The sequence below is a fragment of the Haliotis rubra genome, unplaced genomic scaffold (assembly GCF_003918875.1).
Source record: "Haliotis rubra isolate DU_JTF1 unplaced genomic scaffold, ASM391887v1 Scf146, whole genome shotgun sequence".
NCBI lineage: Eukaryota > Metazoa > Mollusca > Gastropoda > Lepetellida > Haliotidae > Haliotis > Haliotis rubra.
This window is the reverse complement of record NW_025765403.1, coordinates 1,836,326-1,853,058: the sequence shown is the minus strand read 5'-3', so window position 1 is coordinate 1,853,058 and position 16,733 is coordinate 1,836,326. Positions and strand designations below refer to the sequence as shown.

At 40.4% G+C, this 16,733-nt stretch overlaps 1 protein-coding gene across 1 annotated transcript; it reads right to left on the bottom strand.

Annotated features, from left to right (window-relative positions):
• Positions 1-5,397: 5,397 nt before the first annotated feature.
• On the bottom strand, positions 5,398-14,900 carry LOC124269649. The gene is made up of 6 exons (XM_046704687.1): positions 14,766-14,900; positions 10,991-12,029; positions 10,731-10,789; positions 10,495-10,528; positions 10,005-10,064; positions 5,398-6,109 (listed from the first exon to the last, which is right to left on the bottom strand). Exons 2-6 carry the CDS (start codon positions 11,895-11,897, stop codon positions 5,427-5,429), a joined length of 1,743 nt encoding a protein of 580 aa, XP_046560643.1. The 5' UTR covers positions 11,898-12,029; positions 14,766-14,900; the 3' UTR covers positions 5,398-5,426.
• Between the last annotated feature and the right edge of the window lie 1,833 nt (positions 14,901-16,733).

Below are 16,733 nucleotides of genomic sequence, written 5' to 3'. Positions count from 1 at the left end.
TGAAACAATCCGTGGACATAGTTTTGCAATGATATATTATGAGAAATGGCATGTCACTTTGTTTCAATAAATTAATATGTAAAACTGGAACAAACGCAGATACACTTGTGTAGAACTATTTCATTGTCATAAACACAGAACATTTTGGAGCCTAATCGAATATATGGTTTGTTTTTGCCAACAATCTTGACTTCTAGCGCCGTTGGCGATCCTCTTTTGATTTGCTCCCCTGCTTTGATTGACTCTTGTCTGGCATACCTGTCCCAAACAACATCAACTCTAACGCAGTCTGTTCGATTCAGAATTGAAGTGAAGTTGTCCCAATGCATATCAACCAAGTGTCCAAATGTGGTAGCAGCTCCCTTTCTGAACATTTGCAAATTTGCCATTCCATCAACTATATGAACTAGCAACATTCTCTCTTCTGCTATTATAAGCAGCGAAGGACCAAAAGCTTCCTTTTAAAGTTCATTTAACAAACTGCTTTTGATGTTCTTTCTTAATTTTCCATTTGAATGAGCCATTGTAAAATGAACACTAGGAATGTCCATGTTCACATCAAGGTTGATGACAAATCCATTCAATCTTCCAAATGAATGATGTCTGCATCTTGTGAACATTGGAAGTTGAGTTGTTGTCCCAAAGGATATGTTTCACAGCCTCTTGCATGTTGAACAGATTGGGGCAGAGCAAAGGGATAACTTCATAAGTAGTCGATTGAACCCTTCCAGGACAAACTTGTGGTCACCTTTACATCGACTGAACCTGAAAACCTTTTCTACATTGATTCCCAAAAAGGCTGTAAAGCCCAGGGATGAGAAGCTTCACACAACAAATTGATGACAATTTGGATGTTCAAGAAACACTCATTTCATCTTGTGGCCAGTTTGTGAGTTCTATGTAAGTACCAAATAATCCAGTGATGTCTGTAGATGACACAGGATATTGAATGAAAACCTCCCACCAACATCCAACAGTCTAAAACATCACATTGAACGAGTAAACTACCACGTCCATGTTTGGAAACAGTCTCTGTAACCAATCATGAACATTCCTTCACCAGTTGACCATGGTTGGAGCATTTGTGATGGTCAGCTTATCCCTATTCTGATGTCGAGAGATCTTGCTCCCCATGGATTGGTTGAACTGACATCGTGTAATGCAAAAAGTCAGCATGCCAGCAGAAAGAATGATATAGTGTGCACAGAGGCATGTCTTTTTGTATGGCAGATGATTGTTGCCTGAACACCTTTGACTTGTTGCCAGTAGATGACTCCGATTCTGACATGAGTGAGTTAGTGAGTTTAGTTTTACACCGCACTCAGCAATATTCCAGCTATATGGCGGTCTTCTGTAAATAATCGAGTCTGGACCAGACCACCCAGGGATCAACAGCATGAACATCAATCTGCGCCATTGGGATACGATGACATGTGTCAACCCAGTCAGCGAGTCTGACAACCACATCCCGTTAGTCGCCTCTTACGACAAGCATGGGTTATCGAAGATCAATTCTAACCCGGATCTCTACAGGTCCGATTCTGACATGAAGTTACATATGAAATGAAAGAAAGTGAAAAGGAGGGTTAATTGCAAGCTTATGGATGTATCAAAAGTGATTAAGAGTTATCTGATAGAACAATTTGAATACCTACAACCAAAGCTTATACGTAGTTATCTGCCATGAAGAATACTTTTCAAACACTTTTGGATAATGTTAATTCATCAAATATTTTAGGAGTGTGAAGCTTTGATTGACCTTATCATTGAAATTTAGCTCTATTCCTGTACTGTATAAAACATTAGACACCAAATGATTTCTTTTGGATTTCATATCGGTACAAATTTAGTCCTCCACTAAGTATACATAGTTAAACTACAATGGCGGCAATTTTGGAGGCCATTTTGAATTCTGGGTAATATATAACAATCCCTAATAACATGCCGTCACTCTAGAAGTAAAGAGAAAACAAAAACAACTTGTTTTAGTAACAAAAATAATGTCAACTGCCATTAAATAAATCACTCACACTCATTTGCATGAAAAGTTGGATAATTGCAAAAATACCCCTGTCTCAAAGAATAAGCTGTAAAACATTAAATTACCACGATATGACCATACAAAATGACTTGTTTTGTGCCCAAGCCATCACTCTAGGAGAAACAAGTGTCAAAACACATAAAAATTATCAACTTTGGATGTAAATGGAAACATTCGGTGTTCATTTTTATGTAGATTTAAGTGCTGAGAAGGCAAAACACGACAAAACCAAATGGAGGCCATTTTGATTTTTTTCCCAAACAAAATTATGTCAAATAATTTCTACATCCTTGAGCAGTACACAGAAGTCAAAATGAAAGTCATCAGATTGATAGTAGTTAAAATATTAATGATTAACTTTGAAGTGTTGTCGGGCAGCAAACCAAATGTGACGAAAATGCTCGCAGACCTCCACCACATATAATGGCCTGTAAAAAAAACCTGATACCACAATCTGAGAGTATTACAGGCCTTTTCATGAACCCAAGACATCATACTAACTGAAAATAGTGTCAAACAAAATCAGTACTGGGGAGGCTACGAAATCCTATTTCTAGGCCCCTTTTGAGATTCTCCTCCTGGACTAACAGCTGCCATGATGCTTTTACAAGGGGTACATAGATACCTTAGTTTTATGCCAGTGCAGAGCAGTCATTTTCATTTTATTTATTGTACATCGCCTTAAAGAGAGAAAGAGTGAGATTCAACAGATTCAGATTCACCCCCATCCCAATCCCTCCACACACACTCACACCACAAAACACCCAACATTCCGTCTCGGGAAAAAGATGACTTGGCCCTACTGGGTAACAGTAACAGTGGCTGTGAAAATATATCTCTGATAGAAAATAGGACATGAGCGCAAATTATGACGCCCTTTTCCATCAACTCTTTCTTTATACAGCCAGCTAGTACTGGAGTGTTTATGTTGCTCCAAACCAACTACATCTTAAAACTCACCTGCAACCAACGTCGCGTCCGGAATGCAACTCTCTCGGTCTCCGTCCCAAGTTGACATTTCGGCCTCTGTGTTTGTTTGGAATGTCGAAAGGAATCGCCCATATATAGCATCCTTATAAAGTTCAAGCTTTGCCTATTCGTATCCAGAGGTTAGGACTCTTTCATAGCACTTCTTTGAAAAGTGTAACGAAAACAGATGACCGTGCGTGGAGGGGTTCACAAAAATCCGCACGCCGACAGTAAAAGGTCACATGCAACGTAAAACACAACTTTGCAGATTCTGATACCTTTCGGTATGGTCATACCGAAACAAATCGTCAAAAATGCAAATTCAACTTATAAAGTTGAAAAATAACGCGATGAAAAAAACCGCGCGAAATCGGAGTTCAAACGTTTCACTAATTTTCCCCAGACTTTTCTGGGGAAAACGGGTTTCAACAGCTGGGCTGCGCTCATAGCACGTGCGCAAGTAAATAGGTTCGCGCAGCTTGGAAGCGGGTTGTCGGGTGAATACTCGGTGAAGGCTTTGGTGTGAGCTATTTTTCTAATGTTTTGTTGATATCTCACAGGCGCGAGCTTTTTATATGTTATGACAGTAAATTAACTGTTTATATAATTTCTTTTGTCTATTTCACCACAAGTTCTTCTTACCGAGACACTTTCTCAGTTCGACACTTAGAAGCAATGTCATTATTTAGCGTTGACACAATTTCTAACTGTGATATAGATATGTCGTTGTCACAGACAAAACTCAATGTCTTGTTTTATTGACACCTGTGTGTCTGCCTGCCTGTCTGCTAATTACAATATTCAATACACAACTGCGATCAATGACCACATGCAATTTGAACTTAATGTCTGTTGATTGCAAAATGTTATACACAAAAAATGAGCATGTATTTACAAAACCCAACATCTCTCTCTATATATACACACAATTAGCCGTGAAGGCATCTGCAAATGAACCAGCCGTTACACTTGAGTGCACACGCACCCGCTCTGACTGGGTTCGGTATCCCGGCTGCTTCGTTTCTTGGGAAGTAAACCGAAGTACACAATTTTGCACTTTCGATTTGCGATTGCACGCTTATAATTTTGTTTATATATTTTTTCGTAACCAGCAGTGTATATTATATGTCATGAATAAGAGATAATTGTGTTTTAATTATGTTTGATTTTTTGGTTGCATGTGACCTTAAACAATCTATGCCCTTCCTCTTGTCAAATAGAATTTCTCAGGAAATGTACATCTGTGTTGTTTACGCAGTTGGATAATCATCAAAACTCGAAGTGCAGTTGTCAGTTTCCAACACATAATCACAACAACGCTTCATTAAAAATATTGCGCTCCGTGTCACTTTCAACTCGATGGCGTCTACACTACTGAAATGTCAACCCACTGAGCGCAGTCTCGGGTATGACGTCACACCCACAGACGGCAGACCGCTAAAAATAAAAATATGCATACGAGTGGGCGGGGCTTAAGTGGTTTTAGTTTTGGTGCATATTTATAATTTTTAAGACTAGTTTTCGTAAATGGATGGTGCAGATGTGGTATATATTCATGTTAGAAAGGAATTATGTAATAAAAATGCATAGTGTTTAACCTTTTTAAAAATCCTTTAATGTGTATCTCATTGAACATAATCCGTTAAAACAGAAACAGTCTATAGGCCCTCCGAATCGAGTGAGTGAGTGAGTGAGTGAGTATGCTTCCAGCTCTACAGAGGCGGTTTTTACATAATCGAGTCTGGACCAGACAATCCAGTAATAAACATGAGCATCAAGAGATGAGAAACGTGGAAACAGGTTCGGTCACAGCTTCCAGAAGAGAGTTACGTCCCTTTGACCGCAGTGCTTCGAAACAGCGTAATGTCCTCACATGGTTTTACCTGCTTTAAACAATATCAAGGCGGGGAATACCAGAAATGGGTTCCACATATTTTATCCATGAGGGGAGTCGAACTCGTGTCTTCAGAGTGATGAGCAGACGCTTTAACAACCGAACCGCCCCGCAATCAAATCGGAGAGATATATAGTGAATGTTAAGCTCTGATGTCGTTTACATTACAGAGTAGAAACTAAACATGGTAATAAATTCATGATTCGAAATAACTTTGATGAATTTGCAGATTCAGTTATTTGTTGTGACATTTCCCAGACATGTATGAAATGTATGATACACTGGTCAACCACTGCAAAATAATAATCATAACAATGGATGTAAAATGTTTGTAACATCCCCAGTCAATCCAGTCAAGTAGAAAAACATCACATTTAGTTGACCTCGTTACATTCTTGTACTGATCAAAAGTATATAAACAGAGAACTGTTACGTCCGCCTCAATCACTACAATTACATTTGACAGTTTAAATAAATATGTCACACTTACTAGTTTACACAATGTCATGTTTATTTCATTGTCTAATTCAAGGCGTCATAAATAAGTGACTTCTTGGTGTCAGTCATGGTGATATCTGCCCCACTTATCACCTTCATGTTGACTGTGTAGAGACCTGGCGGCCCAACACCAAACATGGGAAGAAGAGACTCGCTCCACTCACCATTCACCTTGGCTAAAACAACCTCTCTGTCGAGGTCAATGAAGGCGAGTCTCCCCTTCCCCACATCCAGCACAACGCCATAGTGGAGGGTGGCCTGTGTGCCAGGTGCGGCAGACATTGTGTTACTGTAACACTTCCCCCGCTTCCCTTGCTGCCACACCTTGGTACAGAGACTCCCCTGGTGTGTGCCACAGCTCCATACACCGACACACCAGGAGCGGCGCTGGTGACAAACACACCACCCACTGTCTACCCGGCTCTCCTCTCTCACACCCATCTCCAGGACAAGCCACCAGAACCCTCTACCCACCACACCCACCCTAGAGTGGGTCTCCCAGTATCGTGGTGTGTGTGGGACAGGGGTGACAGTAGAGGGGGATGGAGGAAGGGGAATGGGGGTGGAGGCACATGTACCCTCATATTTCCGTAACCTGCCGCTGTGTTTGTGTTGTGTGGCGGGCGGCGAGTTCAGCAGCTCACCGCCTGTAGTTACGTGGCACCAGCCTGTGTTGGCTCGAGCAGCGGACAGTTGTAGTTTAGGACCTGGAAATATACATTTTGTTTACAATTTAAGAAATTTTCCCATACTTCAGACAACAAATTAGAAATTTTATTGTCAACCTCGTTTCAATGTTTACAAAACAGCGCACTAAATGTCGGCTGCCATTTTCGTCTGTGTGTGAATTGTGTGATAATTGTGCTTTAAATAGAAATTATAACTCTGTGAAAATATTTGTATGGGTATTCTAAATGTTTTTCATACATTTTCATATTGATTGACAATGAAATAAACACTCCATAAAACATTTCGTCAGAAATTGTTAGTTGAGCTGGTTAGCTGTCAGTAGTCAGAAATAGACACTTGCCGCCTGAAAACACATATGTATAAACTTCATATCATGATAAAACTATCATTGTTAGTATTCTAAACTCTTCTTATACGATTTACTAAACAATGAGACCGACAAAGCAGTTGTTTGACGATATTTTTACATCTGAGTGTACAACAGACACAGTGTCGACAGGTAACTTCTACGTCCGCTTCAATCACTGACCACAGTTTGAGCACACTCGCTGAGCGGGGAGGTTGTCTCGTTTTGTGTATCGTCTGTGACATGTACTCTCACATTTTAATAATTTTATTACACAGTTCTCAAACTTGCCATTTTCAGATATCATAACCCTTTTCGTTACAGATTCACCAAGAAATATAACAAGACAGAGAACCCGGAAGACAGCCTACCTTATCGTTCATTCATACAAGTTTTGACTTACATGCATGGTAATGGGTAAACATTAATCTTTAAAGATGTCCTATTAATCCTATTTCCTAACACTCCTTATATTTTGTCCTCGTACAAAAATGGGGTAAAACACGTTAACTCATTCTAGTAAATATTCAATTAACAGTGAACTGTATTATCAGCCTCCTTGCTGAGCGGAGCAATATAACTCCGTGCATGTAATATGCTGCTTCAATATAATACTCATTGCAGCACATCATTTTTGCATTTTATTGTTATAATTCTAGGCTTTCATCTTACACAATTCATCGGCATTAAACAAACTGACACTTGCAATTGGTAGTTAATTTTATGATGTACAATAAACATTATAAGATAAGCTGTTTGTTTAATTTGTTAAAGGTAATGAAAGGAATTTTCTGGGCCTAGCCGTTAGTTTAGACAACGGTGGAACAGTTTTAAACTAAACAGAGCCAATTAAGAATTCCATTATCCACTGTGCCGAGATTAGACAGTGAGCTCGAGTATCGAGGGACAGATAGACCCTCCGGGTGCTTGTAACATGAATCTTCAGTCGTCGGTGAGCAAAATCACGGCTTGTGTTCCTGTTTCATGTAGTTCTCGTTTACGACCAAGTGACGTGAACTGTTGTTATTGTTTTTGATAAAACTCAATAAGAGGAGGATGAGTTTTAACTGAATATATAGTTGGCTGGTTGATTGTTGTTTAACGCCGCACTCAACAATATTCCAGCTATATCGCGGCGGTCTGTAGATAATTGAGTCTGGACCAGGCAATCCAGTGATCAATATTAGCAACATCGATCTAAGCAATTGGGATACGATGACATGTATCAGCCATGTCATCCGATCCGGCTAGTCGCCTCCCACGACAGCGAGCCGACCACCCGATCCCGTTAGTCGTCTTTTACGACAAGTATGGGTGCTGAAGACCAATTCTAACCAGGATCTTCAAGGGTACGCTGAATATATGACATGTTTACGCTTTTCTAGCCCACAAACGATTATAAGTCCTCCATCGTGCAGGGACGTGCAGTGAGGGCGCCATGTGAGCAGATTCTTATCAACCTGTAGACAGGACATTACTCCAAATGTTGGCATCGGCCGCAACGTTCACGTCCACTTCGAAACATGTTAACAAACTTTTCAAATCTTGAAAATGAAATTCAAGTGGGCATTAAATATGTTACATCACTGACAGAGAATATTTGTATACAGCATGTGTGTATGTGATTAACAAAAGAACTGCTATCTCCTGACCCAAAGATTATTTTATCGAAACCCACCATGGGGGAGGGTTGTACTCAAGTCAACAAACATATGTCACACACCTGTGATATGCTATGAATTCATTTGCAATCGACATGCGAAAAGAAGAACAGTCTAAAGTAATCCTGGTTAATAAGATATGTGAATAACATAACACAAAACACTTTGAATTATTTGATGGCCAGTGATCGATGTTATGAGTTACTCTAAGCTAGGTCGGTGGCTCCTTACACATTTTTCATATGACATTTGACCACAATCAAGGTTAGATATTGCGACTTAGATTTCTATTATTTCGGGTAATTGTTAAAACAACCTGCCGACAACAAACGACGTATGTGAAAAAAGGGACTTTTCATAAGTATCACGAAAGATGGTGCAGCTTTCATCTCACGTGGAAAAAGCTCCACCTTTGAAAATATCTCCTTTTTCCACGACATTTAATCTGAGATACATATTAATTCACGAAACACTCAATATAATCTCTACGTAGTGGGGCGATGAGGTAGCTTAGTAGTTAAAACGCTCGCTCGTCACGCCGAAGACCCGGGTTCTATTCCTCAAATGGGTACAATGTGTGAAGCCCATTTGTGATGTCCCCCGCCGTCATCTACCTGGAATATTGCTAAAAGTGGCGTAAAAACATTCTCACTCGCTTAATCTGTAAATAGCAAATAAAAGTCGAAATAGATCGGCCGTTCCGAATGTAAACATTCGTCCGTGTTTCTGTCCCCTGAATGACTAATTCATTGACGATATATACTGGATTGTGAGGGGCGGCCACTGTTTCGTAAGCGTATAAACAAGAGATCCGGCTCACCTTCTCACGTGCATCAACTCACATGTATTAATGATCATCCAACAATGAATGCTCATTTCTGTGTCCTTCACCTGAGTGAGTGAGTGAGTTTAGTTTTACGACGCACTCAGCAACATTCCAGCTATATGGCGGGGGTATGTAAACAATCGAGTCTGGACCCCTTCACATGACACCAAGAAATATGCGCTCAATGATCTAATGGAAACAAATGCCAAAAGTGTAAATGGTCATCTATCAATAGCATTCCTGTACCTGATGTCTAAGAATAAGTCATAATAGAGTATACCTAGAACCACATCCAAGAAGTGAGGATACTTCTATAAACCCAGTGAAACGTCATATTTTTAAATAAGTGTGAAAGTTTCTACAAACCCAATACCACGTCAAGTGTTTATAGATTTGAGAACACCGATATACACCGTGTCTTGTGTTCAAAGGGAGGTGGGGTGGTCCAGTGGTTCGCTCGTCACGCCGATGGCCCAGTTTCGATTCCCCACATGGGTACAATATGTGAAGTCCATTCCTGATGTCTGCCGCCATGATATCACTCAATCTTGTGTTCAAGGGACAGACCATAATACCACAGCAGTGGGGGTGAGGAGGTTCAGCGTTTCAACTACGTATAACATAACCACATATATTACAATATCAGACTTCAGGGAAACACCAACCTCTAAATACAGTGTTGAAGGGATTCAGCAGCAGCGGGTACATCAACCTGTGTATAGCACCCTTTGTACAGCATCCTGTGTACGGCATCCCGTGTTTAAACAGCAGTCAGTGACCTATCCTGTTTATGATTGATTGGTTGGTTGGTTGGTTGTTTAACGCTTCCATGAGCAATATTCCAGGTATATGGCGGCGGTGTGAAAATAATAAAGCCTGGATAAGACAATCCAGTGATCAAAAGCATGAGCATCGATCTACGCATTGGAATACGATGACATGTGTGAAGCAAGTCAGAGAGTCTGACCACCCGATCCCTTTCGTCGCCTCTTACGACAGGCATGGGTATCATCTTTATGAAGTGCGGACAATGTCGCGTCATCAAGTGTTGAAGACAGTTAGCATCTGATTGTACTCACACTGCAGAGCCACCGGCGTCATCGTCCCTGTTTCACGTCTGTTGGTTTCACGCCCAGCTTCTGCAACATAAATCCAGGCTGTATGTCGAAGAATCACGGAGAGAGCACATGCTAATACATATTTGAAAGTATAAACTGAATTTGGTTTTAAGAATTATAGTAGGTTTAAAGATCGGGGTACTGCTCTTTTGAACACACCATAACATCTATCAACACAAATTTTCAGTCCATTTAATTCCCGAAGTGATTTTTAATGGTCAACTGCAGTTCATTTCAGCTGCTCTCCATTTCTAAATGGTACTGGTGATGTATAAGATTACAATGTTGCCTTATCAAAACATCGTGTCAAAGTGACAGCTAAAGTCTAACACTGAAACATCTCCTTTAATTCAAATGATATGACTGCGTGAGTTACGTCCCCTTTTCAAATATTCATGAACACTTATCATAACAATATTTCCTGTTTAAGTGTTATCCAAAATATGCTTACCAAACCGAGGTAGTGGTGCCTCCAAGAACTCCACCTTTTTAACAAAACACCCCACATAAATGTCACAATTCAAGATTAAAACAACATTAGCTTCGTTTAAAATCTAACATACAAACATCAGTTTACTGTACAGACAACAATAACATTTAATGTCGTCGGTTGATCGTAAATTGTTTATCATAAATACTTATAAACAAAACATATGTACTCATGTTCACTAATTAAGAAGTACTTACATGCTCGTATGTTCTCTCAGCATCAGTTAGATGACTGCCATCTGTCTGTGTACCTTTGTCTGTAAAATGACCAACAATCATTACACATCAAATAGTTAACGGTTCACTGAGAAATGTATAGATCGAACATTATCATCATACCATTTTAAAGTGACATTAAAGTATATAATCCGCAAATATTTACTCGTGATATATTCTTTACAAAGCTTCAAACAGATAGACTTTATACATATGGACATATTGTCAGCTGAAGTAAGTACCTGATGGTACTGAGCCATATCCCCTGATACACCCGAATTTGGAGATTTCGGATTTCAACTTATCCAGTCCTCCCGTGTTGAAAGCGGCTGCAGGTGTCCTGTGCGTGTCTGGTGGAACCGATGTGAGGTACGTCTTTGTTGTGTCTTGTATTGAACTCTCAAGTGTCACGAAGTCCGAGTTTGAAGCATATCTGAGAACTGTCTTGATGTAGTCTGAGGTCCACTTGCATCGTTCACTTTCGCCTTCAGAGGTAACTTGCTCGGTGTGTAGATTTGAGAGTTCCTGCATCGTCTGATTCTCAAGATCAATGATCAGCTCCATCTCTCTTTGGTCGAGTTGTGTCCTCAGAGAAAGGAAAGTGTGGTGGATGGCCTCCTTCAGGGCACTGCTTGTCTTCTTGGTGTCATTCACGGCTTTGCTGATGGTCTTCAGATAGGCTTGATGAGAAGTATGATGTGCAGTCACGTTCTTCCCATGCTGTTCTATCCGTTCTTTAGCAGCACCAGCAGTCACATCTACATCTCCAACATCGTGCTCAGCATGCTCGCAAAGTCTGCATTTGGCACAGATCAAAATGTTGCAGTTTTTGTCAAAATATTCAAGAGGATAAGGGCTGTGAAGTTTGCAAACTGGTTTATTATGTATGCTTCCCGGTGTTGTATCCGTAAAGGTTTCAACAACATGTATTCTGGTAGCTTTAAAACGATTGTGCAAGTTCTGGCAGTATTCACAAAGGAACTCTTCACACTCTGGACACCAACATACAGCCTGGTTGCCGTCATCATTTGAACAGAGAAACTCTGTGGGGCGATGTTTGACTGTCAGGTAGTATACTTCCTTTCTTCTCACCACATCCTTCTTGGGTGGTGTATCTATGAGGTTGACCTCCTCTGACAAGTAGAGCATGATATCACACCACCAGCTGCAGATGTGACACACGTCTCACACACGGCGTGTAGACAGGGCAGAAGGTAGGGGGCGGGGCCTTTTAGGGTAAACTGCTGCTGACAGACAGTACACTTGGGGAAGGCGTCCATTCTGAAACAGATGATATCGGTGTCTCTATTCAATCGATTCTACTTCATAAGAATGGCATATTGATTCCAGGAACATACATGCACAGAACAGAAGTATTTGATCGAAATTGCATTTGAATTAAACATTCACAGTCACGTTGCATCCGGATAATGAATTATTTGAGCAAGCAATGAATGTTTTCCTAATCACAGCCACTTTAACAAGCGATTGCAGTTTCAAATTACTTTTCTATGCATTTTAATATGTAAGTTTGATTCTAGCGGACTTCTGCTGTCTATCTCAATCACACAAAATGTTTCTTGAAGTATTTGGTTTCCTGAAAAATAGAAGATAAAAGGTCAAACAAAATGGGGGATCGTGAGGCTGGAACATAGGAAAACCAACTTGCTTGAGGTTGACAGATAATGTGTAGAAAAATAAAAAAAAATTAAAAACAGCTGCATTTGTATCATTTTATTAGGTAAGGCTGACAACGTATTGAACGCCCCTCGTAGTGACAGTCAACAAGGGTTAGTGAGAAACATGTATACCTATGCGTGAATACTTGCGGAAACAGTAAGGTATGCATATTTCCTTACTACTCATGCTGAACCCGAGGGATGTTCAATATATGCAGAAATAGATAAGAGACGCATCGCTTGTGAGGGCTGTTATAAGTACAAATACCATGAGATTCACAAAAGTGCATCATTAACTGCATTATGCATACCTATCAGTGATGAGAAGTGTCTCAAATGGTCGGTTTTGAGGCTGTTGCGATGGACATTATATCAGAGCCATGATTATGGAAGTCACATTGGCATTTTTGGTAGCTCGATGAGATATTGCTACAATATACAGTGTACAGTACATGTATTTAACCACACGTAATTTACTCTTCTTGTTCACAGAGCATTATACACTATTTTACTCTACCCGTGCCTCCAACCCTTTTTGCTTTTTACTAATGTATCCTTTTTAACACAATCACACACTTTTTACATCTTCATCTGTAACCCCACACCTGCTGCCTACTAGCAGACACTATTCACTTTATGTGCATCCCCCACACCTGCTATCTTCCAGCAGACATTATTCACTTCACCTGTATCCCCCACACCTGCTATCTACGAGCAGAAGCTCTTCATTACACCTGTATTCCCACATCTACTATCTACCAGCTGACACTATTCAATTCATCTGTATGCCCACACCTGCTATCTTCCAGCAGATATTATTCACTTCAAATGTATTCCCACACTTGCTATTTATCAGCAGACACTATTCATTTCAGGTCTATCCCCAACACCAGACACTATTCACTTCACCTGTAACCCATCACTTGCTAACTACTAGCAGATATTATTAATTTCACCTGTATTCCCACACCTGCTATCTACCAGCAGACATTATTCACTTCACCTGTATCCCCCACACCTGCTATCTATGACCAGAAGTTTTCATTACACCTGTATTCCAACATCTGCCATCTACCAGCTGACACTATTCACATCACGTGTATCTCCACACCTGATATCTACCAGCTGACATTATTCACATCACGTGTATCTCCACATCTGATACCTACCAGCTGACACTATTCATTTCACCTGTATCCCCACACCTGCTATCTACCAGCTGACATTATTCACTTCACGTGTATTCCCACACCTGCTATCTACCAGCTGACATTATTCACTTCACGTGTATCTCCACACCTGATATCTACCAGCTGACACTATTCATTTCACCTGTATGCCCCACACCTGTAGTCTACCAGCTGACATTATTCACTTCACCTGTATTCCCACACCTGCTATCTACCAGCTGACATTATTCACTTCACGTGTATCTCCACACCTGATATCTACCAGCTGACACTATTCATTTCACCTGTATGCCCCACACCTGTAGTCTACCAGCTGACATTATTCACTTCACCTGTATTCCCACACCTGCTATCTACCAGCTGACATTATTCACTTCACGTGTATCTCCACACCTGATATCTACCAGCTGACACTATTCAATTCATCTGTATTCCCACACCTGCTATCTACCAGCTGACACTATTCAATTCATCTGTATTCCCACACCTGCTATCTACCAGCTGACACTATTCAATTCATCTGTATTCCCACACCTGCTATCTACCAGCAGACTATTCACGTCAACTGTATCCCCCAAACCTGCTATCTACGACCAGACACTATTCATTTCACGTCTATCCCCCACACTAGACTCTATTCACTTCACCTGTACCCCATCACTTGCTAACTACCAGCAGACACAATTCAGTTATCACCCACCCCTTGCGCTGTCGGCCACTATACACAATATCCTCCACCCGTACCTCACACACATTATGCTATCGACGCGTCTTTACCAGTCACCCCACTCGCAACTCCTTGACCTACATACCCTACTGCACAGTTGCCGGGTGTTTAGGTCATCGTGACATGTCTCCAACATTGTTTTTTAAGTAATCATCTATAAAATAGTCTATCCTACCTGTCCGTTGCTACGTTTACGACACTTTTTAAAGCATTCACAGCGACGATATTGAGTACGTCAAAGTCCTGTTACAAGTACAGGATTCAGGTTATTCCTTGTAAATACGTCCAAATAAACACCGTTTGTAACTGCCACAAAGTCAGACAGATATGTTCTTGCTTTTTAAGAGTTAAATTACACGGATCGTGCACACCTCTCTAAAAGGAATGGCGTCTGAAGTAGAACTGACAATAATAGGATTACCTGTTGGATTTGACGTTCGACTGTGTAAGCGTAAATCTTGGCCAGAGTAGATACTTTATGAGTTATTATTTTCGCGTACATATTTCTCTGATTTCCACTGCAAATATATCTTTATCAAGACAGGTTTACTTGGAGGTGTTGGGACAGCACAAGACACACCTACCTGGAGGTTCGGCTTCCTTGTTGTACATGTCATTTCCGTTCATGCGCGAGCTTTATCGTAAACGAATTTGATATGTTGCATAATGCTTGGAGGTGGATGTCGTTCAAGCTGGAATATTTGATGACAGTGTCCGTTATGATGAGATAAAAGTTTTACTGTTGTCCCATCGCGGGTCCGTGTGATGTGATAGGGAAGTTCTGTACACTGTTATCAACTGAATTAATTTGACAACGAAACAAATTGTGAGACGAATTATTTCTGTTAATGCATCAGCTCATGACGAAGAAGGCCCTGGTTGATTCCCAAAAAAGGATACAACATGTCAATCCCATTTCATATGTCCACCACCATCATCTGGTTAGAATATTTGTAAAGCGGACCACCCAGCCATCACTCACTCACTCACTCAACCACTCACTCAACTAAATATACCATATATACCGCGTTCGTTCATCCGAAGGGTTGTGATAGAATAGCGCCCTGTCACAGGTAGGTAGGTAGGTATATAAGGTTTTAGGGCGACCTTTGGCCTTAAAAGGCCTATATGCGCCCAACACTTAACAAACTGTTATATTTTTGTTCAGTTAAATTACATCGTACTTACCCGTTTTAACGAGGAAGTCTAAAACAGCTCTTTGTATGCAACCATACATTAAATTATCGCCAAGTATTGCGTTCATTGAAAAAGTATTTTGGGTTTTGTTAAGCACAGTTTCTTTAAGAGCCTTACGTGGGTTTTCATGAGCTGGACATTCAATGAGGTAGTGCTGAACTGTTTCTGGGCAGTGTAAGTTACAGCTTTCACACAGAGGAGATAGGTCTTTAAAATACTTCTATATGCCTTTAATCCACAATGTCCCAGCCTGAGACGAGTTAAAACAACTTCATCTCTGCGACAACGCCGACGAATTTTAAAATGTTTGTTTACTACAGGACAAGTAGAGTACATGTGTCTACCTGTAGTTTCATTATCCCATTTATTTTGCCAAGATGCAGTTATTGAAGATAAAATGACAAACCAGTAATATCTTGGAATGGGCTTAATTGATTGAATATCTGGCTGTGGTCTGTTGCAAGCCATCTTAGCAAGTGTGTCAACTACTTCGTTTCCAGCTACACCAACATGTGCAGGAATCCAAACAATATCACAGCTGATGTACATGGAGTTTAAAACAGTATACAAGTGGGTACAAGATGTCGTATAGTATGTCACTGCGTGGACCTTGTACACCTGATTGAATTGCTTGTACAGCTGACAACGAATCAGTAAAATTATTGCTTCGTGTTCATTATCTTTTACCAATTTAAAGATTGAAGTATGGATGTCAGTTCTGCTGCAAATACAGACAGATGATCAGTCAATCTAAATCTTTTGGATAAACCAATATCGGGAATATACAAAGCTCCACCAACATGACAGGTTCTGGGATCCTTTGAAGCATCAGTGTAAATATGAGTAAAACTGCTATATTTGGTGTGAATGAAATCTTGGGTTAGGATTTTAATAACACTTGGTGACATTTGTTTGTTTCAAGCTCCGATAAATCCTGTGAAATCGAAGGTTGTGTTAAAGTCCACGGAACCGTTTTCGGGAAAGAGATCGAGCAGCATTCAACTGAAGATTGTTTAACTTGTACTGTAATGCAAATTGTTGTACAAGTAATCCAAATGGTGGTTGTCCATGATTCCAATCACACATGACATATTGAAGCACATGATGAAGCTTTTAAGGATAAATAGTACTTAAGGGCAACTTTAAGACGATGATATTGCAAAGGAGGTTCTGAGCATTCCACCTGCAGGGC

Coding starts and splice junctions, on each gene's coding strand:
- LOC124269649 (XM_046704687.1), bottom strand. CDS start 11,897: ATGCTCTACTTGTCAGAGGAGGTCAACCTCATAGATACACCACCCAAG. Junction 10,529..10,730: donor CTGAGAGAACATACGAGCAT/GTAAGTACTTCT, acceptor TTTGTTAAAAAG/GTGGAGTTCTTGGAGGCACC. Junction 6,110..10,004: donor GACGCCGGTGGCTCTGCAGT/GTGAGTACAATC, acceptor GTATATTTCCAG/GTCCTAAACTACAACTGTCC.